This window comes from Caretta caretta, chromosome 10 (genome assembly GCF_965140235.1).
Source record: "Caretta caretta isolate rCarCar2 chromosome 10, rCarCar1.hap1, whole genome shotgun sequence".
Classification (NCBI taxonomy): domain Eukaryota; kingdom Metazoa; phylum Chordata; order Testudines; family Cheloniidae; genus Caretta; species Caretta caretta.
Genome location: NC_134215.1, coordinates 49,544,155 through 49,570,717, shown reverse-complemented (window position 1 = coordinate 49,570,717; position 26,563 = coordinate 49,544,155). Strand labels below are relative to the sequence as shown.

At 40.2% G+C, this 26,563-nt stretch overlaps 1 protein-coding gene across 13 annotated transcripts in view; it reads right to left on the bottom strand.

Moving 5' to 3' along the window:
- The window catches only part of PEAK1 (pseudopodium enriched atypical kinase 1), a 222,717-nt gene that overhangs the window by 49,659 nt on the left and 146,495 nt on the right, over positions 1 to 26,563 (bottom strand). For all 13 annotated transcript variants that reach the window (XM_075132975.1, XM_048866122.2, XM_048866120.2 and 10 more), the window contains one exon: positions 8,114 to 11,397. In XM_075132975.1, coding sequence (XP_074989076.1) covers positions 8,114 to 11,283 — 3,170 coding nt within the window. In that variant the 5' untranslated portion in view covers positions 11,284 to 11,397. The remainder of the gene's footprint in view (positions 1 to 8,113; positions 11,398 to 26,563) is intronic.

Sequence of the window (26,563 nt, the reverse complement as noted above, 5' to 3'; positions counted from 1 at the left end):
AAAAAGAATAAATGAATTCTTTGAAAACGGCAGCAATGCGATGCCATGTTGTGATACCTGGGAGCAAGCACCTCTCTTTTTATGGGAGAAAGGGAGCGGTTCTGAGTGATCAAGCTAAAACACCCTAATACACTCCACCAGTTGTTTAATGGAAGGTCAACTCTTACTCATCACCCATAAAAGACAGAAGTAGGAATAGAGAAATATGAAAAGAATTCCTTACTACTAATTAACGCATAAGGATCACTCAGAACATGTCAATATTTTTTGCCTTATCTGATCATTTAAAACTTTATTGTTAGCTTTCTGGAAAAACATAACACCTATAAAAATTACCATAACCTAGATGAGTGTGCTCTGATATCCCCTAGTGGCTGATACCTGCAAGATCATAATCTCGTATACATGAGATGGTCTGAGGCCCCTGGTCTTCTACTGATGAACTGCAAAAATTCAAAGGAATTTACAGATATGTTTGATTCTATACAGACCTCTGAAATCCCTCTGGATTTCTAAGGTATGAAGCCTGAACTCCCTGAATATGAATAAAGTTTGAGGAAAAGTTCAGGCAAGTTAATGGCCTGAGATGGAAATCAAACATCACTTTTGACAGGAACTTAGAATGAGGATGAAGAATCACCTTATCTTCATGAAACAGTGTAGGGAGGATAAACAACCAAGTTTGTACCTGAGTAACTTTATGGGTTTATATTACGAGAATAAAAAAACAAACTGACATGCTGGATCAAACCAGTAGCTCCTGTAGTTCAGTTTCCTGTCTCTGACACAGGAACAGATGCTTCAGTGGAAGGTGAAAGAACCCCACAGTTGACAATTTGAAACTGCCAACCCATAAAGGAAGTTTCTTCCTAGCTCCTGACTGTTAGAGGTTGACTTATTCTCTAAAGCATGTGGGTTTAAATCCCTTCTATTTTTAAAATTCTATATATACAATTTTCTCATTATCCATACAATAAGTCTAATCCTTTTATAAATTTTACTAAATTCTTGGCCTCAATGATATCTAGTGGCAATGAGTTCCACATTTTAATCACTCCCTGGCAAAAGGTATATCTTTTTATCAATATTTTTGTAAATTTGCTGTCTTTCAATTTAATTGAATTTCCATTATTTTTGCTATATCCTTTTTGAGATAGGATGACCAGAAATGAATACATGCCTACAACAATACTGCACACAGAAATGAAAACTGTATTCAAGGAATGTGCATATCATTGATTTTTGCAATGACACTGAAGAATACTGCTTTCACAGAGAGATTGTAGAGAGAAGATTCTGACAAAGCTTCAAAAAAGATTAAAATACTATTATGTAAGTAGCTTGTGCTCCAGAGGGAATATACAGAACAATCCTTTCATAAACTTGGTTACAGCAGGGTGAATGAAAACTGTTGGTCCACACTTCAAAGGGTAGAAAGTCAAAATGACAGCCAGGTAGACCTTGATTGAACTCTGACACTGTTCATTGCTCCAAGTGGAGTAAACAGTTGAAGATGAAAGTGATGGAGGATCATCTCAGGTCCATTACATTTTGAGCTACCTAAATGTAGAATCTCTCCCATTTCAGTAAATAGGTTTGCTAGCTAAGGTCTTCCTGTTTTCCAGGATGATCTTTTGGACTTTATCAGAACATTCTTGAGTTAGTTTTCTAGCAGTCCAGAAGATAAGTTGACAGCCCAAAAGGCTATGAATTCAAGTAGAGAACCTCATCCCAATCCTGAGACAAGAGAGAAAGTAAATTGGGAAGATGGATTTGCCGCTTTTATATCTATTCTAGATGGCCCCAAGTTGGGACTTTCAACAGTACTCTGATTCCTTATTGTATAATTTTCCAGATGGTCTTTGCGATCAACAGGATTTGAGAGACTGAGTAACTCCAGACCCCAATCCAGGAGAATGGCATCTAGCAGTATTGTTCCTGCCTGCCTATGGAGTAGATCCAGAGATTTTTGGTATTGTCTCTGGTGGAAAAGTGATTAGCTAGGGCTTTGCCCCATTTACAGAAACGTTAATGCAGGATTGAGTCCTTAGGAGATTGTTCTTGCAACTGATTATATTTTGCCTTGAAAAACTTGCTAAGACATTTTCTTTTCCCAGGAGATAAAAGGCAATTACAATGAACTGATGGCAGGTGTTCCCCTCCTAGATCAAGACAGTCTGCTATTTATACTGGCAATATCAGGCTTCCTTTGGTGTTTGGCCCCAGGGTGGATTTGATTTAAATCAAATTGATTTAATTCATGATTTAAATCTGATTTTTTTTAAAAAAAACATTGATTTTTGTCCACCCTGTTTGGTCCCCAAGAGAGCTGGCATGGGTCCCGAAAAACTGTTTTATTTTTTTAAAACAAAATAATGACATAAGACATCCACAGACCGAAGAGAATGGACCAAAAAGACAAGGGGAGCACTGAGGACACTGAGTGTTTTCAGAGTTTGTTGCATCTTCTACACTTCAGGAAAGAACTGTAGGGTGGCTGGGGCCTATTTACACTGTTGGAACCCTGCACAAGGGATAGGGGAGTTTGTAAAGATACTGATCCCTGTAGACAGTTTTCCAAAAGATTTCAAGCTCACATTCCAAGGGTGAGTTACTCCCAAGAACAGATCCATGTGGGCAGTTCTCAAAAGCAAACTCTCTGTGCAATGTGTGAACATGATATCATTATAAAATCCTAAGGATAGCAAGGCATTTCTAAAAGTCTTGACATCTGTAATCTCTCACAATTATGGAACCTAATATTAAAATCTCCAGAATTTATAACTGGATCCTGATGTATTGTATAACTTTACAGTGGAGTGTCAGACATTACTGTTAAATTCAGAAAGCATTACAAAAATTTATATGGACCTATCTAAACATTTAATTTCTTCAAGCTGTAAGATCCATAGATCCTATGATGGGCTTGAGGCCTGTTTGCATCTTGATGGAACTCAGACCTGTCAATCGCTGGCACAGTTTATGACCTTACTGATGAAGAGATGACATAACTTCCGGTATGGAAGTTGGGGAGCCTTGTAGGTTTCTTCTTAAGAAATGTATGTCTCAATCCAAGAGACAAAGCTGCATGAGTGCAGAAGATGATGAGTTCTTTATCTTGTATGCCTCAGATATTCATAATCTGATGCACCTAGATATCAAAGGCTTTGAAGTCTTTTTGTTCCTTACAGCGAGGCAACAAGACAAAATTATGAACTTTATCTTCTGAATTCTTCAGTTTTCTGTAGATATGTTTTTATTATTGTGCAGACATCAAAGCTGTTCCACAGCTTTCCCATTGGACACAGTGGCTTGAGACAGAAAGCTTGCAGAACTGTCTCCTTTGAGACTTTAGGAATAAAAGATTGCTTTGTCCTGAAAACCACAATCTCAACATGAAAATAGAGTACTGGGGTTCTGTGGACAGAACTCTTCATTCCAACGCCCATCAGGCAGACGTAATTGCTATTAAAAAACCCAACTGTTAGAGAGGGAACACTGCCTTTATAAGTTCAGAAGAATATCTTATGGGGACTGCAGCGGGGTCTTATTGGAAAACCCGGGAGGTGGGTGGGCGCAAACCCTGAAGGGCTTGAAATTAGCCCTGCAAGAGGGCTGAGGCTGTGAGAGGGCTGCTGCTAGGGAAAGCAGCAAGCCTTAGCTGATTGGGGAAACAGCCACAGCTGTGGCCACGCCCCAGTCAGGACCCAGCTGGCCTTTATAAGAGGGCAGTGGGCCAGGAGGACAGAGTCAGTCTCTCTCTAGATGTTGAGAGGGAGGTGCCTGACTACTGGGAGCTGAGCAGGGTACCTAAAATGGACCGGAGCTGGGGAGCTCCAGCCTGAGAAATCCCCAGGTTGCAGGCCTTGATGAAGGCGTAGGAAAAGCGTACTGGGGTTGCAGAGGGCAGCCCAAGGGTAGGCAGAAGCAGCAGGTCCAGATCCTCCTTGCCGATGATGAGTGGCAATTATACTGCAGTCCGCCCAGTGAGCGGCTAGATGGTGACGTGCAGTAGCAAAAGACTGAGGTGAGGTAGGGATAGAGGGTGGGGGTTCCCGGGGGGGGGACCCAGATCTGTGGGGGTACTGCCAGGGGGCAGCACCCTGGGGCGAAAGGGGTACCGGAGTCTGGAAGGGACTCAGGGCCCAGCGGCAAGCAGGACACCGGCCTGAAGAGGGCTCTCCGGAGGCTGGAAATGCTAATTCCCTGGATGACCAGCAGAAGGTGCCGCACCGGTGAATCCCGCCCCGTTACAGGGACATTTAGCAACAGATTGACAGCCAGTGATGGGGCCACCATGTGTAGTTGTGGAGAATGGATCAGAAAAAGTATCAGTGTCTGCATGAAGTGATAATTATTTTGACCTTTCCCATATGCTGGATATAACTGATGTGCATACCAGTAGGGCCTCATTTCTAAGCCAGTGATGGACATCTCTATATTCTTCCCTCAAAACCACAGGAGGCCAAAGACCCATTATAGGGGTTTTGGATCTTAGTACTCTGGAAAATATTTTTACCAAGACTAATCTTGTTGTAATCAACTCCTCTAGGAAGAAGTCCATTGAATGAGCTGTGATAAATAACAAAAGAAAATTGTAATTCTAGCTACTCTCCTTCCCCCTCTGTAAAAGTCACATCAGCTGTGACATTCAGCCATATAGCCTAGCCTAAATTGAGGACAACGAGACTTCATCTTTCTACTAAAATACTCTACATCAGTAAAAACAAAAAGCTTTGTAAATCATGCCAAGAGGCAGCACAGGGGTTCACAACATAATCCAGATAGCAAGGGCTGAGAACTACTCACATTGATCTCTAGTATTCCTCCTTGAGGTCAATCCAAGAAGCAGTATTGACTTGCTCTACAAGCGAAGCTATCGCTAGCCCTTCTCTGAAGCAGAGGGTATACCTATGCTGCAGCTGGGAGTGAGCCTCCCAACCCGGGCAGACAGACTCGCACTAGCAGGGCTTGAGCTAACACGCTAAAAATAGCTGTGTGGGCCTTGCAGCTGTATCAGAAACTCAGGCTAGCCACTGGACCTCAAGCCTAGAGTCACAATGTCCACACAGCTATTTTTAGTGCTATCTCGAGCCCCACTAGCCTGAGTCTGTCTACCTGGGCTGGGATGCTAGCTCCCAGCTGCAATGTAGATATACTCAGAGAGGGCTGCTGTGATAGAGAGTTTGTGAGGGAGGAGTGACTGTGAGGAATGGTGGAGGAGGTATCCCACAAATCCTCTGGAATAAAGATGATCTTTACTCTAGATTTCATATTTTCTCTCTCCCCTTGAAACTATCTCTAGTCATCTTCCATTCTGCACAGACATAACACAAAGCCTTAAATGCAATTTCCTGCAAAAGAATCACTCAAATTACCAGGGTGAGCAGGATTAACTACTGCACCACCAAACAATAAATTTTATTTACAAATATTTGGTAAAACTTAGTTACTATGATTTTTTTTTAAAGAAAAAGAAAAAAACACAGTAGGAAAGGTTATATCCTGTCTCAATTTGAAACCTTTACCGGAAAGACTTTTCTATCCTTGGGACGGGGAGGGGAGTTCATTTTGGTTTTCAGAAAAACCCTCCACTGAGATGCCAATTTCATATTGCCAGCATCTTTTTAACCACTATGCATGACAAAAAAACAAAACAAAAACACAACAACAACAACCCCACAAAAACAAACAAACAAACAAACAAACAAACAAACAAACAAACAAACCCAACAAGACCATAACATGGATAAAATACTTGAGGGCCCCATCACAGACTCAAATTCATTCAGTTTCAAACGTTTATTCCTCATTTCAAGAGATGAATATTCTGCAAGTGCTGTTCTGGGTGATTAACTGACCTTTCCAGCGATATCATAACCACAACACAGTGCTAAAGGAATTTAAAGTTGTCAGTCTCTGCCACCTTCATAATCCACTATGGGATTAAAAAAAAAGTTCAGTTTCTCTTGTTGATATGCCTTCAGGACCCCCTACAAATCTGACATTTCTTAATCTGATCTTATTTTTCAGGTAATCAATTTGATCGCTCAGTGCGCTTTACAGTTGTTGGCATTCTCAGTTAGATAAGTGTCATGTTCATTGATCTTTATGTCTTCATGTCTGCAATTTTTCTCTAAGCCTGCTGCAGTCATTAACTGGAGATTTTGAACTTCTTTTCTGTTCCACATATTTTAGCCTGAATTAGCATTAACCTTTACCTAACATCTAATGAGTTAACACTAAGCAAGTGTAGCATCACTTGGTAAATCAAATAATACCTCCTACTGGTGCAAAACTGTAAGCAGCCAGGCCTGGTTCACAAATATTGTAAAACAGACAAATCAAAATCCTTGAACCGTATTGTCTTAATTTTTCGTATTGAAAAGGTCTCCCCCCCACCCCACTTTCTTCCCCCTCCTTAACAGCACTCAAAATCAAGTAAGAACAATTACCTTAAAACACCAAAATGCATCAAAGGCAATTAAAAAAAATTACAGAAAGCCCCATGCCACAAAAAGCTACCAAATCTTATTCTGCCCATAAAACTTCCAATGTTTCATTCTTTTCTTTTTTTTTAAATATTCTCAGAAAGATCACAATGGAGTTAGTACTTTTTATAAAACAGAATTCATAGCAAATACAATATAATTACCCTTGAAAAATTCTGAGCTATGATTTCACACTAACACCACAGCTTGGTGGGAAAAAAATAAAGAAAATTATCTAAAAAGGGGGTGAAAGAGAGACTAGCTATTGCAAACAGTAACAGTACAAACATACTCTAGGCAGGTGTGGTAAAGCAAAGTAACAGCACCATCCCTAGGGTAGTTGAAGACACTTTGTTTTCAGCCAGGTGCTATACTGCACTCAAGTGTGGTGATACTTCCTAGATCATAATACCCACTTTATACCCTTAACTTTAATCAAAAACATTGTAACAAAAACTTGAGCTTTCCAACTCTGAAAAATTATCAGAAAAGCAGACAATAAATAAGTCCTTATTGCACCAGTTTTAATAAAGGTGTGATTTTAAACTCATGCAAAAGGCTGAGTTTGACACTCCGATGGGCAGTTGAAAACAGGCTGATTTCAACTTTAGGTTAAATTGATTAGCAATCAGTTTAAGATAAACTGAAATACGAGTGTCCACACATAGATTTCCATGATTTTAAATCAGTTTAAAAACCATTTAAAGTTAAATCAGTGCATTTTTCTTGTATAGACAAGAGTACTGAGAACAAATAGGGTGAGGGAACTTTAGGACCTGACCTTGTTTTTGGTGAGGGTCAGACATCGCATTGAAAGGAACAAGTCTATGATTTTATAATTTTCTATCTGGCAGGGTACAACTAAAAGAATAATCAGGTACAAAAGTTTTAAAATACCTTTTGAGTTAATATATTGGTAGCCTGCTTTCACCAAGGCTTGGTCTACACTACCATTTACGTTGGTATACTTATGTTGCTCAGAGTTGTGAATAAGCCATAACCTTGAGCGCTGTAAGTTACACTGACCTAAGCACTGGTGTGGATAGCGCTGTGTCGGCAGGAGGACTTCTCCCACCGACATAGCTACCGCCTCTTGCAGAGGTGGATTTACTAGGCTGATGGGACAGCTCCCTCCCATCAGCATAATAAAATACATGCTAATAAAACCTGTGCCATGACATGGACTTTCAGTATTGGGTACTACAGCTGGAGATGTGTTTCTTTCCTCTGGAGGGGCACATGACAGACAGATAGATAGTCAGTATGCACTCTACTTCTCCCTGAAATATTTACCATCCACGTCTACACCAGAGTTCTTTAGTCTTCTATAACATAGAAATACCATGTTAATCTAAAAATTCAGGGCCATGTGTGTTTGATTCAGTGAAACAAGATCGACCTATTGAAGACAGTTCAAAATACTGGATGCTGTTCATATGAAGAAAGGTGCTAATGAAAACGAATATCCAGTAAAATGTTAAAACCGTAAAAACATTACACATACACATAAAAAGTTCTCTATAAAGCCCTTAAATTACTTCCCATTTCTGCAAAATGTACAGCATATTCCACAACACCGAATGAGTGAGTTAAAAAGACATATGCTGTTAATAGCAGTTTACCTGAGGATCTTCTTGGGAATTTGAGATGGTGAAGAATGACTCTTAATTTTCTGTTCAGAATCCTCTGCCAACATCTCTTCCATTTCTGCTTTGTCCTTTGCCTCTGTATCTTCATTTGGAGACTCCACTCTAGCCTTGTTCTGGTCAGTGTTTGGTTCAGCCTGTGCAGGTTCACATCTATACATGAAAACAATGGATGGCTTCTCACTGGAGTCTGTTTTTGACTCACTGAACCAATGGTGGCGTTGAACTGGAGGAGGAGGCAGCATATGTATAACAGTTCCATCAAGACCCACTAATTTCCCTTTTTCTCTTTCCTTCTCTTTGTCCTCCTCATCATCAGTCTTTCTGCGGCGGAAGAAGCTCTTAAAGGATATCCAGCGCTTGGGTTTTGCATCAGCTGCTCGTCTCCCTTCTGAATGCAGTATTGACTCTGCCTCTGTTGATCTAATGGGACTGGTTGGTTTGTTCCAGTTGCTGAAATGTCTTTGCAACAGATTACTTGCATGATAGGGTGAAGAAGTGGAACGCGGAGGGGGAAATGGAGGTGCTTGCTCTATTTTGGGACTTACGGTATTATGGGTGCCTGTTATTGGCTTTGAAGAATGGGTGGCAAGTGGCTTTGAAAGTGTATCCTTCTGCATTTTAGTGGTAGTGCTTTCTGTGGCACTGGATACTTCAGTATCATTGATGGGGGGTTGTGCGGTAAAGAGAGATTTGGGTCGTACCAGGCTGCTTTTACTGGTCTCTGCATCAGGTGGTAGGGAATATAATTCTTCCACACTGCAAGATTTGGGTCCTGATTGAGGTGTTTCTGGAGGAGTCTGTGGGGGCTGGATAGAAGCCACAATCTGAGAAAGCACTGTGTTTGCATTTTCCCTATTGCTGCTGCCACCAGAAGTCTCCTGTGCTCCTTCCCTTTTAGCTGCAGGCTCCTGACTTGTCTTCTGGACTCTTGTTGGGGAGCTGTGGTCAAAACTATGACTTCTTTTTGGTGATGTCTGACCTTTGCTAAGACAGCTATTGTACTCTTGAACTTTCTGAGCCACAGAACCCAGTTTACACTCTGTGCTATTAGTTACCCCCTTGGGCTGGGTAAATTCAGTGGGTTTGCTGGGTATATTTTCAGAGATTTTGCTTTCTGTTTCTATTTCTTCATATGTGTGGCTTATTACACTTGTTGTTTTATCTTTGATGGATAGCTCTCCACTGGTCCCTAGAAAACTTTTATAGATGGCTAAATTATCATATGCATTTGGATTGATTACAATAGGAACTTTGATAGCATTCTTTGAACTCCTAGCATATGTAGGTTCATCATGAATGATAATTGGGAAAGGTGGCATGCCAGCATTGTTGTAACTATTAAACTTTATCTCAGACAAATTGGGTGACTTCACTGGGATGGTTTTTGAAGAAATATTTGTGGTTGTAGGTGAAGTAGGAGCAGATTTGTGGCTGCTTTTCCTTGGAGGGACTGAAGGTCCTGAGCTATTAGCAATTAATTCCACCTTAGGTATCTTCTGTCGTGGGCTAGTACTGGAAGTCCATACTTCTTGGTATCTGACTGCACTGGATTTTTTTAGATTGGCATTTACTCGCCCAGATGATGCAGTAGTAGATATAATCGGTGCACCTGGAGTTCCTGGTGAATTTGGGCTAGATGGAGTACTTTTGGTTTCTGAGCTTTCAGTCTGACCTTCCATACACTCATTGGTCATGGCTGCTGACACATCTACTATAGTATAGGGCTTGCACACTGGTTGTTCCATATTCACCACTCTGTAAGGTTTGGCTTGATCTTCCATTGGTACCAAGTTTATAGTCACTGCTTGACCAGTAACATCTGTAGCACTTTTGCTTTCTTGATTATCACTTTGTACTGCAATCTTGCCATCCTTCTCTTCCAATCTAAGTGCAAGAACTGCCTTGTGAGTCTCTAGAATTTTTGCAGTGTTTCTGGAAGCTTTTGAGATGTCTTTCACTTGCTGCTTATCACAAAGACTCTCATAATCTGGTTCAATCAACTTGATCTCCTTAGGGGTACTGGGAGATAACCCTCCATTGCAGAGTTTTTGAGATGAGTTGCTGATTGTTCCAGAGCGAGACTCTTCAGTCAAAGAAGAATCGGGAGATGTGGAATCAGATGATACCATACTCTGCATGCTTTCCTGCCCAAAAAGGATCACAGTTTCTTCTTCATAACCATTTAAAATTTCATCATAGCTATCATCATAGTCTACAGCACAAATCCTCTGTAGAGACTTGTTCCTTAAAGGCACAGTGTTCCATTTTTTGTCAACATAAAACCGGACAGGAGATAGGGTGTTAGCTCTAAAGTTAGCAAAGCGAGGTTGGCCACGCATGCGAATTTCCATTGCTAGCAGCTCTTCATCACTTTCATCCCAACTCTCATGCTCTTCTTGCATGCTGCCAAAAAACATATCATCCTCACTCTCATCTCCACTGGAGAATTCTGGGTAACAGAAACGCCCACCTTCATTACTTATTACTTCAGTGCTTCCACTCAGAATAACATGCTTACTATGTGAATCCTTCATTCCACCCATCATGCAGCTTGGAGGGATCTGTCTTTCTAATGATCTTTTATAGCAATTATTTATTCTTCCCAAGAAAGTTTCCCTTGAGTTCATTTCATTTCCTGTTAGTTGAGGTGTGGTATCCAAACCCGCAATTTCCTTCAACACTTCTGTCAGTCCATTATTATTATTGTTATTTGGTATCTTACTTGCACTATCATTGTTGTCATAAGGCCTATGAACATGGCTATAACCTTCAATTTCATCTTCATTATTATTGTTCAGTGGCTTTTTGTTCAAGACAGCCTTGTTTTGGTTCCACCCTATAATTACTGGCTTGTTCTCACAATGATCTGGTGTGCTGATCTCACCACTGACACTCTGCCCATCTACCACCATCATGGTGGGTTTCACAGCTATAGTGGGTTTCTTTGCTACAGGGGGTCGGAAATTTCCTGTACTTCTACCACGGTGGTTGTTGCTGTGGTTTGCATTGGTTTTCAGATTACCATGTGAGAGGAGAGCCTTTTCAGAGGCTGGGGGCAGTTGGTGCAAGCTTTTGGGTTTGAAGCAATTTTTACATTCACCAGGTTTCCAGACGTGTTCAGTGAAGGTGTTGCAAGCAGACATTTTCCCAGAGCTTTGCAGCTGATCTTCCACTGTTCAGTGCATGGTAAGAACTTCAGACATTTGTTTTCACTCTGCTCATTTATTCTGGCTATGCTTTCAAATAGCCATTTCTTTCTAAAAATGAAAGACAGAAAACAAAAGATAAGAATGGGGGAAAACCAACAACATTCAGTCACAAGTGAATGACTGTTTATACTCATATTCTGACTGTTTCTCCTTTTACAACACTTACTCTTGGGGGAATTCTGTGCCACTGTGCAATGCAGAATTTACGGAGAATTAAAGTTCTGCATAGAATTTCATTTCTTCCCACAGAATTGGTGCTGCACTGCTGCTGGCCACCACTAGGGGCTACTGGTCCTGGCAGAGCCGGGCTCCCCAACTCACAAATACAGGACACTGCTGGGGGGAGGGGAACTGGATGGTTCCTGGCAGCTGTGGTTCCTGGCACACCCTGAAGGAAGGAGGTGGCATGTGGGCCGTGGCCTCACAGTGAGCAGACAGCCCAACCCGGCAGAGTTGGAGGCCCTGTGCACTGTCGGCCCTGTACCGCCCAACACTGAAATCACCACAGGAAACTCCATACAAGCCCGGTCTGACCAGCATCAGGCTGTTTCTCCCTATGGATCCCCAGGCTCTGGGAGGAGAGGATGCAGGTGTCTGGGACGGGGGGTGCCCCGTGGCTGTCATCTGGGGTTCGTGTGGAGGTCTCTGGCCCCGTGGCTGGGTTTTGGGGAAGAGGGGATGCAGGTGTCTGGGCTGGGAGGTACCCTGCACAGCCCCCACCAGTACTCCCCAAATACCCTCTCCCAGTACACACAGACCCCTCCAGCACTCCCCAACTGTATCCCCCTTCCAACTCCCCGTCCCCCTGGCATTGTCCTCTATTTGGGAGCCTCTATACGGTAACCCTATGGGGGCAAAAACTCAGAAATCAACAAAAGACAGGAGGGGCAGAGTTTTCCCCCAAGATGTGCTCAGCTGGCATGTGACACACCCAGACTGATATGCGCAACAAAAATATAACAGAGAAATAGGAAATAAATTACCAAAATAATTGAAACTGGAGTGATTAGATTGTATTACTTTCACAAATAAAATATGCAGAATTTTAAAATATTGTGTGCCATATTTTTATTTTTTTGGCACAGAATTCCCCCAGGAGTAAACACTCTTTGCAATGACTTAAAATAACCAAGTAGTCTCTATCTGACAACTTATAGCTCTTTATTGACTTCTACAAAACCAAATATATGAAAAGCAAAACAATTACATATAGATAGGGACCTACCAAATTCACAGCCATGAAAAATGCATCACGGACCATGAAATCTGGTCTTTTGTGTGCTTTTACCCTGTACTATACAGATTTCACAGAGGAAACTACAGAGTTTCTCAAATTGGGGGTCCTGACCCAAAAAAGAGTTGCAGGGGGTGGGGAGGTCACAAGGTTATTTTAGGGGGGTTGTGTTATTGCCATTCTTACTTCTGCACTGTCTTCAGAGCTGGGAGGCTGTTGGCCAGGTGCCCAGTTCTGAAGGTCGTGCCATGACAGCAGCAGCGCAGAAGTAAAGGTGGCAATACCATACCATGCCATCCTTACTTCTGCACTGCTGCTGGCGGCGGCTCTGCCTTCAGAGCTGGGCTCCTGCCCAGCAGCCACCGCTCTCCAGCTGCCCAGCTCTGAAGGCAGTGCCACCGCCAGCAGCAGTGCAGAAGTAAAGGTAGCAGTACCGCAACCCCTCCATGATAACCTTGTGACCCCCCACCCACAACTCCTTTTTGGGTCGGGACACCTACAATTACAATACGGTGAAATTTCAGATTTAAATAGCTGAAATCATGAAATTTACTATTTTTAAAATTCTCTGACTGTGAAATTGACCAGAATAGACCGTGAATTTGGTAGGGCCCTAGATATAGAACAGTGGTGGGCAACCTGTGGCCCATCAGCGTAATGCGCTGGCGGGCTGTGAGACAGTGTTTACATTGACTGTCCTCAGGCACAGCCGCCTGCAGCTCCCAGTGGCCACGGTTTGCTGTTCCTGGCCAATGGGAGCTGTGGGAAGCGGCGGCCAGCACATCCCTGAAAAGTGACAATTAGGAATCTAGTGTTAAATTCCTACTTATTCAGTGCTATTGACCTTCAGTTCTGCCTGATAAACTGGAAGCTGAGAAAGATAGGACCTAAAACTAAAAAAGAAGGGTATGTCACCACAGAAACCTCCTCCAAAATATTAGACAGGACGGGGATGGTTAAAGAATATGTTGAGTTTTCTCAAATGCGATCTAAAGCATTTGATTTAGGTTCAAAGGTGAACGTTCTATTGCTTGACTGAGAGAACCTGCCTGAACAATTCAATTTAATTCATAGTTACCTGACAAAAAGCCTTTCAATCATGTTTTCATCAAGGTCAAATTATTACTGGGCAGATACTTTAGTGAAAGAGAAAATGGTTACTCCAAAAAGAGAGCTGGATAAAAGACATTGATCCATTATATGCAGAAAGTCACACACTTCAGTTTCTTCATGGTATATCTTTAGTCAACTTAGTTTTATTGTCTCTGTTCTATCTTAAACCATATACATGATGCAAGGCAATGCTTCTTTTAGTCACTGGTTTGTTTCACCTATATTCTTCCTACCAAATCTGCAATACAAGTAGAAATTTCCCTCAGCTAATTGGAAAACTATTTGAGAATGAGTTTGATCAGTTCCTGAAATAATTAGCCCCGTGTCAAAAACCAAATATGAACCTACTAAATGTGAGCCTTCAGAATATGTAGGATTTGAGTCTTTCAAGAATTGATGTCTCACCAATTTAAACCTGCCAGGCCAAATTCATCCCAATGTAACTTCAGAGAATCATTTTTAATGTAAAAATACAAGGAACAGGAGGCAACTCTTTCTATTTTCTTAGGCCATTTGAATGATCAATATACATTTTTGATCACAGAAATAAATACAAACTGTAAATAAACCTATCTAGTAAATACAGCTCTCAGCCTGATTTAGTAGTTGGCATGTTATCAACAGGATTGCTACGCTGTAATTGACCAGAAACACAATTGGATTTCATCATAGTATGGCATACAATAGAAGCTATTAATAAAATTGGGCACTTGTATATATGTCAATTTTCTCAAATACAGTATGGTACGGTGCCTTCCTATTCACGCGATGATATGGGAGAGCTGCATAAGAAACACCCCTGTTCAAACACCAGATGGGGCTGCAGTCTAGCACTAGAACAGTTTTATCCAGCACATTCATAGTAACAGAGTTCTCATATTTCATATATTGACTAATAATGTTTAGAGACAAAGCTTTTTCCCTTGAAGATAGTCCCAAAACCTTTCTCTATATAATCTAACAGATATTAGCATTGCCAGATACTGATCTATTCAAATGTTAAGCCTTTGGTTTTTATAGCAATGGGGAAAATTACTTTTCCTTCTTTGTTGAACTCTTTGAAGCAGCTTTGCTAGCCCAACAACCTCATCGTATACTCTTATTATAAAAGTTACATTCAAGAAATGAGTCTCCTGAAATATTTAAGAGAAAGTAGGGAAGTGCCAGAATCTCTCATTCTGGTGATCTCCCTGCTTTCATGCATCCACTACGTAAAAGAGAGAAAGAAAAAAAAAAGATGCTGTTCTGAGTCCAAACACAAATAATTCAAACAAAAGAGTAAGTGTGAATGTGATTTTTAAGGTTTAGCTGGTTTTTACAAACTCTCTGAGAGATGGACAGAGATGGATGCTTTGAAATTCTCTCACAAAATGGACAGTTTTATGGATCAGTGCTCTTTAGTCCAAACATTTTCTGATAAAAAGATTGTGGTAAAAATGATGGAGAGTAGCATATTTCATATCTTTGGGTTACAACAATGTTTTAATGCTTTTATTTACTCCCTCTTGTCCAGAGATGCTGAAACTGATCAGCTTTTTTCCTCCTCCAAATAAGAGTTGCATACGGAAAAATGAATCTGAATGTTAGATGTAAGAAATTGGCAGAAACCAGGGAGATTCATATTTAAAAAGCCCGGCTCAAGTTAAAATATTAAAATGATATAGTCATAGCTGTACACAAACTTACGCTTACATATCCCAAAGGCACCAGTATAGAAATCGAGCTCACATTAGGCATACACTAGCCATTAACATTAGCCATTAATAATTTAGAACATTAACACCTAATATAAATGGTTTACACACAGCCTCATGACATGACATATAGTTTTCTGATATAGCCTGTGAAGTGGGCAAGAGTCATTCAGTTAATAGTTCATAAACTACAGATTGGTTTCCAGACAGACACAGATTGGTTTTAGACAGTCACAGGATGTCTGATTTGTGAGCTCTCCATGTAACATCCTCTGAAATCACCTGCAGCTGTGAGAAGGGAACTCTGCACCTTCAAACCATAGGAAATTTTGTTGTTTGTGGGCTGGAAAAAGTAAAGGAATTCAAATATCTATTACTTTCTAATTTTAATACCAAAGGCACTTTGGAATATTAAGAGCTAAATTGATAGCAAACTTGAAGTTTAAAAATCAGTGTCTGAACTCTATAAAGATAGAAAAAAGTCTATCCCTTTCTTCACTGGAACATAACTCAAAAATTATTTGACATATTTTGCTGAACTACTTTCTCCCCTTCCTAGCCCTTAAAATGACAATGGCTAAACTCTTTCAACCTTAACTATAGGTACTGTGCTGTCCTCACATTCTGAATGTTGTTCTGGTAGCTGTTACCAGCAAGAGGTATCGTTTGATAGCGTGCAGCAGAGTCCACTAAAGCTAATGGAAACACATATACAAAGTACCTCATGTTCAAAAAGGAATATTTTAAAATTTCAGTTGGTTGAAATAATCTAACATAATTTGCTTATGAATCTATTTTGCTCTACTATTCAAGAGAAAGGTGCTTGTGAAACTGACACACCCCTGCCCTGATAATCTTCTTATTCTTCAGATATCAAAAGAACATATTCAGTCTCTCCCTCCATAGTTTGCATGCCACCACTCAACAAGCTACCTAGCCATTGAAGCAAATGAGAAAAACTCTGTGGAAATTCCTATCCCAAAGTGATCACTATAATGAATTATAAGAGACTTACATGGAAATATCAGGGCTAATTAAAACCTGAACACACACATTCACTATAAATCAGAAATTGGGCTTCTCAAGTAAAATATAATAGTTAATAATACTTAAAGCTGATATGTTATTCATCCATAGACCTCAAAGCACTTAAGAAATGTGAGCAAGCATTACCATCCACATTTTACACATAGGGAAACTAAGGCTCAGTGACATTAAATAACAATAAAAAAGCTCATGCTCAAATAAATTGGTTAGTCTCTAAGGTGCCAGAAGTACTCCTTTTCTTTTTGCGAATACAGACTAACACGGCTGTTCCTCTGAAACCTGTCATTAAATAACTTAAAATTCACAAAGTAAGTCAATGGAAGAGCCAGGAATAGAATCCACGTCTCACCTCCTAATGTAGTGCTCTAGTCACTGGATCATACTTCCTTGTTCACTAGATGGATGAACCAGTAAAACAACAGTTTGACAACACTGTAGACCAAATTCAGTCCTCTACAAGGGTGTACTACTCTACTGAGTTCAACAGATATGCAACTGTTTACCTGTGGGCTGAATTTGGCACACTATGCTGATATCAAGCTCATGAAAATGTAACAAACTATTCCACTTATCAGTGCAGTGTGGTGTAAGATGACAGATTCAAGGGCTCTGCATTAGGATGAAGAGATGATCTGTTGAGACATCTTGATATCAGGTGCTTGAACCTTGCATTGAAATGCAGAGGTATTTTTATGACTCTTATTTATTGACCTCTTCTCAATTGCGTGCCTAAAGATAGTAATACATGCATTTCAGGCATTTTTCTTCTCTTTCCACAATGCATTTCAGGCATTTTTCCTTTGTGCTAAATAATTTCAGGTTGGCAATTCTCCCTTAGATGAATGCTGGCTGAATCACAATGATGACCTCCTCCACTGAAACTTTATACCAACATAATTCAGTTAAAAAGAACATAATTGGTGTGCACCATTCCCTACAATTTCAACATTTTAAAAATGAATAGTCTTAGTAAGTACCAGATGGTGACATGTATTAATTAATCAGGCCTGCTCACTGAATATGTTAAAATGAATGCACCTATTAGACATGTGTTTTTAATGCTTTATGCTGCAAAAACCTCCTCTTAAATGAGTACCTGTTACATTTACTGGCAATATGGACAAGTATGTGTTTCAGTCATTTGCCATTGCAATACCATCACTTTTGATCACTAGGTACTTCATATCAAAGTACAGTTTTATTTTTGTGTTTCCTCTTTTAGGAAAATGATGTTTACCTTCAGCATACCCATTTGTGGAGAGAATTTTACCATTCTTAGTTTTCAGACAGAGTTGCAGCCACCAAGATTCTCTACTGACCGTTATTTAGCTAGTAATCAACACAAGCCTCTCTAGTAATCAACACATAGTTCTTTTACCACCCTCCAACCATCAAAGAACACTGCCTTTGCAGCACTTGCAGCCCATAGAAATGTGCAATAGGAATCCAACTTAGGTTTCCTGGATGGGAGTTCATAATACTACCACAAAACCACTTGGCCTTGCCTGTACAGTTTTCTTTGAGAGGCACAGATTACAGCGATTTGGGTATGCACAGGTCATCATAAAAAGTATCAGTTAAAAAAAAACAACAAAAATTCATACAAAATCTATTTCGATGTCTGACCTTCTCCATCTCTTTCTTTTAATTTTTAGATTATGATGAATAACTTTGGAAATCCCCCAACTCCATACATACCTTTCTATTAGTTGGGAACACCATTTGAAACTGCTCCATCCCCCACTCAGAGGCATAACTCATTGACTCATATAGGCAGCTGAAATATGAGCAGGTCTAGCACTGATAACTGTGAAACCAAACAGATGTGGCACGTGCCTGTTATGGAATGGAGGAGAGAAAGACGAGTCTAACTCCTACCTCTCAAATAAACTACCAAGTTTAGCTCCTTTGTACAGCTCCAAATGGAAGAGACTCCAAAGTGAAGCTAATTGCAACATCTGTTGTGTTCAGAGACTACAGCAGAGGAAATACAATTTTATTGCCAGAGAAGACATGGTCCCAAGTTAAGGCATGCATAGAGACACACACTTTATATATATATATATATAATCACCCAGAAGTATTGAGTAATCATGCAGGTTTTCTCAATGAGGTGTGAAACATGCATAAATATATCTGATGTTAGTAGTGTTACAGCAGAGCTTTGGATATAATACTAAAGGCAATAGTTAACATTTATATAGTGTATCCATACATCCTACATCACTTTACAAAGATGGGTAAGCATTATTATGCACATTTTACAAAGGGGAAAATTGAGGCACAGACCTTAAATGACTTGCCAAGGTTACATGTCAAGTCACTGGCAGAGCCAGAAATAGAACCTAGGTTTCCTGAACCCTAATCTGATGTCATATACACTGGATTACATTGTTTATTTTGTGAGTCATATGCCTGAAATGAATAAGAAACTGAATAGTAATGGTATTCATATAAGCTTATAAGCGACCATAATTTTACTCTTAAAATGTACCCTCCAGAAGTAGCTATTGATATGTATTTACTAGAAAAATATGAGCATGTTTATAACCATGTAATCAGAGGGTTAATATTTTGGGTGCTTTGGGGGAGGGTTGGTTTTGGGGTGTGCGTGGGGAGACATCTCTCGAGACAGGTATTTATCCAATGCCCAATCACCATAGTATATAGGCTGGAACTTTATAGTGATTATGGTTCTTGGCTACCTTTGAGATCTACAAATGGGAAGCATTGTAAGCGATCATTTTGTCTATCAGCCAGAATTCCCTAGTGTTGATAACTACACAAAAGACAACAAAATGAAAGTTTTACAGAACATCAGAGAATCATAAACCTTATGTGACTGATGGGAAGGCAATTATTTATAACTGACTAAAGAATTGTAAGACTTGTTTAGAATCACTCTTCAGACAGTAATCTGCTGCCAAAACACAAATTACACAACTAATTAGACCCCACTGTCCTGTCCATTTCACCATAAGGGAAAAAGGATTACAAGATCTTTAATTAATATACTGTAGGTATAGTTACTTGTAAAGTTTCTCCAAGATGGCATGAAACAATCAGGGAGACAACTGTAAACACAGTTTCTGTTTTTAACTTTCACTGCTACACTAACATTAAAAGTTGAAATAGACAGCTATTCTAAATTAAATTACAATTTCATAACACCAAGTAGGTTAGGGAACCTCTTAAATGTGTTTTCCCCATTCTAGATTGCATAAGAAAATGTGCCATAAGAATGATCACGTCACTGGTTCATCTAGCTCAAATACCCTGCCTCTGGGTAGACAATACACAGTGCTGCAGAGGAAAAGAGAGACACTTCCCTCTCAATTCATCTAAGCCAAATGGACAACTTTGCATATGGGAAGGGGAAAGAAATGCCATCAGTGCCTGCACAAGTAATTATATTACACCCTGATTAATCAAATTTGGGACAAAACACCCATTAATAATGGTAAATTTTAGCTACTGGTTTTGAAGCACAATACAACAAGTAGCTGATTTATCTGAATATTAATTAATTATTCTGTGTTCCAGTACAACAAAAAGAAAATATATTTTAATGAGAGAAAGCCCACTTAATAGCATATTTTATTTTGGAAGGATAATTGTACAGCTATCAATATACCTGAAACACAAAGAAGTCTGAAATTGTTCAAACACTGCTGCAGAGTAAATTCTTTTAGCATATCATTTCTTTTTACTCATGCTAAAATTTATTTTCATTATTTATTGGTTTATCTTGCTTCCTAAAAAGGGGTATATACTATGTGTCCTGCTGGAGAGTGAGTTTAGGGCAGCCTCATCACTCTTTCTACTAATCTATAGGGATAAGAGAAATGTGAAATCATGTGCCCAGATTCAATGCATTTGAGTGTAGTCATAACTCCATTTAGAATTAATCGGAGTTGTAGGACTCAAGCCCCTCATGCGCCGAACTAAGAATATACCAGTAAGACTCTCTTTGGACCAATTCAGTTATCTGTGATATACACCAACTGTGAACACAATAGTACATTTAGGATTCAATTTGCAGGACCCTACACTCACATATATATTTTTATCAGCTGTTAGAGTACATTGAAAATGACTGGGGAGAATTAACTTTACAACAGGCTGCAACATCTGCAGAACGCGGATATGCACAATAAACTATAATGAAAAGACCTGAAAAACACTGACACTACTGTTGCTGTGATAAAAGCTGGCAAGGTATTTGTGGTTACACCTCTGCTTATCACGCAGCTTGAAAATAAAAACAGTGAATTTTATTACTATCCTACTGAACCAATTCTTTCATTTCAATTTATTTCAAGTAATTGTCATTCGCTTCCCTAAACTACTACAACCTCTGGGTTTTCCAAATTTCACATGACACCCCATAGTGCTATCCAACATGATACCACCAAAAATCATCTCTCTCATCTTCTGCTTAAATAAAATAAGCAAAATGCAATGGCATACAATATTCAAAATGGAAATGAGGTAAGTGATGAAGGAATTTGAAGAACAATTATCCAAGAACATAAAAACAAACAAGAAATTCTCTCAGTATATCAGAAGCAGGAACCTTGTAAGAGAACAGCAGGTCTGCTGGACTTCTGAACATTGTAGACAAGTCAAACAATTTCTTACACCAATTTGACCACAGAAGATGTTGGGGAGAAAGCTACTCCGGACCGGATCTTTTCAAGTAATAACAATAAGACATTGTCAGTTACTGAAAAAAAGAGGAGATACTAAAATAACTGATAAATTAAAGAGCAACAAGTCGTTAGGATTTAATAGCATTCATCCAGGAATTCTGAAGGAATTTAAGAACTAAGTGGTTGAAACACTAACAAAAATATGTGATCTCATTAAAACCAATGACAATACTAGAAGACTAGAAAATAGCAAATATTGTATTTATCTTTATTAAAAGTGCTGGGGTGACCCTGGGAATTGCAGACCAGTGAGCCTTAATTCAGGACCAGGAAAACTGGTTGAAACAATAATTAAAGAGAGCTATAAAACACATAGATAAATATGATATAACAAAGATAAAGTACAATGGCTTCCGTAAAGGGAAATTGTGCCTCTACAGTCAACTAGACCTCTTTGACCCAGTCAACAAAATAATAGAGAAACAGTTTATATTTATTTAAATTTTCAAAAAGCTTTTAACAAAGTCCCTCCCAAAAGGCTAACAGTGGTGTGCCTCCCAGACTAGGACCGATGTTATTTAAAGTATTCATTCGTGATTTCAAATAGGGAATGAAGAGTGAGGTGATATTTGCAGATGATACAAAACTGTTGTGGTTAGTCAAGACTTGAGAAAACTGTATAAACTCCAAAGGAATCAAGCAAAGCTTGGTGAACAAGGATCATGATGTCAGATGAAATATATGATGGCTAAAGACACAATGGAAGGAATAATTTGAAATACTTATACATATTGCTGGATTCTAAATTAAGCATAACAACTCAGGAAACAGGCTGAGGTGTCACTGCAGACAGCTCAGTGAAAATATCTGCACAGTGAAGAGCACACAAAAGTTAGGATGCACAATGAATGGGATAACAAATGATACTGATGAGAACATTATATAAATCAATGGGATGGGCTCTTTTTTAATATTGTGTTCAGTTCTAGTTATCACACGAAGAAATAAAAAGGGTTCAGGTAAAAGCATCAAAATATTTAGAGGCATGAAAAGTCTTTTATATTAAGTGAAATTGAAAAGATTAGGATTGTTAGTTTAGAGATTGGACAAATGAGAGAAGACAGAGATACACATTATTAATGGAATACAGAAGGTAAACCAGGCATTCCTGTTCACCTTCTCATAAAACAAGAACAAGGGGAATCCAATGAACTTGAAAGGCAACACATTTAAAACAATTACAAGGAAATTATGCATTGTGTATAAAATTATTAATTGACACAAGACAGCATTGAGTCCAAGAACTTAGCAAGATTCAGAAAAGAATTAGACATTTATATAGATAATGAGAACATCTAGTTACATTAGCTAGGATAAAAAAATATAAGGGATATAAAACTACCCAGCTTCAGTGCATAAGCCAATCACTAACTGCCTGGAGTTACGAAGACATTTATCTTGGGGGTAGGTTATTCCCTAATTGCCCATTACAGGGATTCTAGTAGTGTTATTTGGTACTGGCCACTGTTGGAGGCAGGATATCAGATTAAATGTACCACTGTTCTGATCCAGTCTGGCAATTCCTGTGTTCCTAAGCTCTCCACAAGTTGTCTCCACCTCATGAGACCATATTCTATCTGTCAGTCTTTTTTTTTTTTGGTATCAAACTCAAATTCCTCAGCTTCACAGATTCACTCCTGAGTCCACTTGTATCAGTTGACTGTACTGGAGTGCTACAGAAAACCTGATTGCCTTGTTACAGAATCTAGGTCCAATTCAGTGCAGAGTATATCGTGCTTTACCTACGCTTTGTCACTCTAGCTAAGTTATATATCCCTTACATCTCTCACAGGTGACACTTTGCTTTCCCTCATATAGGCCCCTTGTGCTTAGAATATTATCCCTGTATGCCAGGCAACCTGATTCTCCTCCTGCAAAATCCTTCTCAATAATCACTTTTTTTTGGTTAGTCTCATAACTCTTATCTTCCTCCCTCTCGTTCTTTACCAGAAACTGTTCTTTATTTTAATATACTAACTATAAATATTGGAACTAAAGATTCATAGGTAACATCCATATCTCAATCTCTCACTGCTATAGCCTCCCCTTTCCATTCCCTTCACTCACTGTTTGTCATTCTTTGCTGAGTTATGTCTAATTTAGATCCCAGTCCTGCAAATATATACACGTATGCTTATCTTTACTCATGTGGAAGTAAAGTTAAACATGTGTGTAAGTGTTTGCAGGACTGAGGTCCTAGACTGTAAGCTCCTTAGGGAAATGACTGTCCATTTTATCAGTGTGGCTCCTGTTAAGAGCCACGCATACCTTTGGCATTATACAAATAATATATATCAATAATGACAGTGATGGAGGTGGAAGGATGGATCAGTACTGTTACTGTCATTCGAAAAGACTGAAGGAATGTTCTTGGCCGCATATGTCTCCCTAAGTAACTTGGCACTTACTAGAATGATAAGTTTGAAGCTTAGTTTAATTAATTAGCTAATATTTGGAAACAGCTTTGAAGATGAAAAACTATGTAAGTGCTAAGCATTATTTTTGTTGGTTTAAATGTTATCACACTGAAAGATAAAATATAAAATGAAGTGAGGAAGACAATGGTGGGACCACATGCAACATTTTAAAAAAATTCAACTTTTGAAGAGTGCTCCCTTTCCAGTCTATCTTTGCTATCAAAAATACAGAGTATGCAAATACATTTTATATACTACCTGATACAGCAAGTGGTTGGGGAAGGCTTGAATCTTTCTGACAGTGTCACAGGATTGTATGTCACATAATAATAATCTCTTTGCACCATTTTACAATCTGTATAAAACCATTTCTTCTTATCCTTGGTATCTGTGATCAAGTTCAGTCATTCCAACATGAGGGTCTCTTAGGCATCTTCCAGAACTACAGCACTACAGGTATTTTCTGACCATCATCCCTCCTTTCTTCTTTGGGATGAGGAAATATTTGCAGTGGAATCCCGTCCCATGGTAGTGAAGAACAACCCTTTCTATCATGCTGAGAGAAAGGAGTGAGAAGACTTACTTAATAGGTCCTCATAAGATACAGAAAACCTGAACGCCTTGTTACAGAATGGGAGTGGGAATAGGCACAGACTAGAACTGGACAGAACAACCCATTATAATTGTCTCCAAAACCCAATGGTCCAAGGTGATGGAGGACCATGCTGGCTGAAGAAACTCTGGGAGCACCAAAAAGGAAGCATTGGTGATTCCGGACCCTTGGAAGTGATTACACTTCTCTTGACTGACCCATCGAAAGGGGAAGTTACTCACCTAGCAGTAACTGAAGTTCTCCGAGATGTGTGTCCCTGTGGGTGCTCCACTCTAGGTGTCAGTGCATCCTGGTGCCGTTGATCGGAGATTTTCGGTAGCAGCGCCTGCTCGGGACGCAGGCGCTCTGTTGGTATCTCCCGTCTCGTTGGAATCTTTCTGAGCGCCTGAGTCCTGAACCCCCCTCAGTTCCTCCTCTAGCATGGAGCGATTATACTAGTACTCAAAAGTAGAGGGGAGGAGGGTGGGAAGTGGAGCACCCACAGGGACACAGATCTCGAAGAACTTCAGTTCCTGCAAGGTGAGTAACTTCCCCTTCTTCTTCGAGTGCTGTCCCTGTGAGTGCTCCACTCTAGGTGAATATGTAGCAGTACCCACTATGGTCAGTAGGACTTTGGAGATGCGGCAGTGAGTACTGTATGGCCTACTATGATGTCTGCCATGGTATCTTGCGTGATAGCACAGTGTTTGGCAAACGTGTGTTCAGATGACCATGTAGCTGCTCTACAGATGTCAGAAATGGGTACGTTAAGTAGGAAGGTAATGGATGTTGACATAGCTTGAGTGGAATGAGTTCTAATGCCTTCGGGCGGTTGAATATTTTGAATACGGTAAGAGGATCTGATGCAGTCAGAGATCCACTTGCACAGACATTGTTTAGAGATAGCTGTACCTTTCGATCTTTCAGTGATGGAGACAAAGAGTCGTGGAGATTTACGAAATGGCTTAGTCCTGTCTAAGTAAAAGGCGATTGCTTGCCTGACATCGAGAGTATGTAGGGATGCTTCGTGTGGAGTCTTGTGAGGTTTGGGATAAAAAGTAGGCAACTATATCGATTGGTTAAGATGGAAGGTGGATACCACCTTCGGGAGAAATTTAGGATGTGGTCTCAGAGTGACTTTGTCTTTGGAGAAGATTGTGTAGGGAGGATGGGCCATCAGGGTGCTTATTTCACCTACTCTCCTTGCTGATGTTATTGCAACTAAGAAAGCTACCTTCATGGACATATGGAGAAGAGAGGAGGTAGCCAAAGGCTCGAATGGAGGTTTCATGAGAAAGTGAAGAATGAGGTTAAGATTGCATGTAGCTGCCGTTGGGTAAATTTCAGGGTAGAGATTTTGCAGGCCTGTGAGAAATCGTTTTATGGTGGGGTGGGTAAAGAGTGAATAACCTTCTAACAGGTCATGGAAGGTGGTAAGCGCCGCCAGGTGTACTTTGATGGAGCTAAGCGAAAGTCCGTCCTGTTTTAGTCTGAGGAGGTAGTCTAGAATGTTAGGGAGGGTCACCTTATTGGGCGTTAAGTGATTACGTGAGCACCAGAGGACGAAACGCTTCCACTTCTGCAGGTAAGTTTTACAAGTAGAGTCTTTTCTACTGTGCAGAAGGACATATCGGACTTGCTCGGAACAGGCTAGTTCATGGGTTTGGAACCAAGAAGGAACCAGGCTGTCAGGTGGAGCTTTTGGAGCTGAGGGTGAAGAACCCGCCCGTTGTCCTGGGAAAGGAGATATGGCCTGTTGGGGAGAGCCCGTGGATGATGGGAGGACATGCGGAGTAGGTAAGGATACCACGTATGTCTCGGCCAACCCGGGGCAATAAGGATGACCTGGGCCTTGTCGTCTATGATCTTCCGAAGAACCCTGTGTAGCAGAGGGATTGGTGGGAAGGCGTAGAGGAGAGAGTTGTTCCACGGGATGAGGAACGTGTCTCCTAGGGATGCAGTCCCAAGTCCTGCTCCGGAGCAAAACAGCCGACATTTTCGATTCTGGGATGTGGCAAAGAGGTCTATTGATGGGGTGCCCCAGAGGGAGAAGAGCTGTTGAAATATTGCAGGATGCAGTTCCCATTTGTGTTCTGTTGAAAAGTGTCTGCTGAGTGCGTCGGCAGTAGTGTTGTGGCAGCCTGGTAGGTAGGAAGCAATGATTTGTATTTGATCTTGTATGCACCAATTCCAAAGTCGGACGGCTTCCATGCAAAGGGAATGTGATCGGGCTCCCCCTTGTCTGTTGATGTAGTACATACATGCTATGTTGTCTGTTAAGAATAGATTTGTTCTTTATGAGGGGAAGAAAGTGAAGGCATGCTCGCCTCACTGCTCTGAGCTCTAAGAGATTTATGTGTAGGCATGTCTCTGATGCGGACCACTGGCCTTGTGCCCTGTGTCCC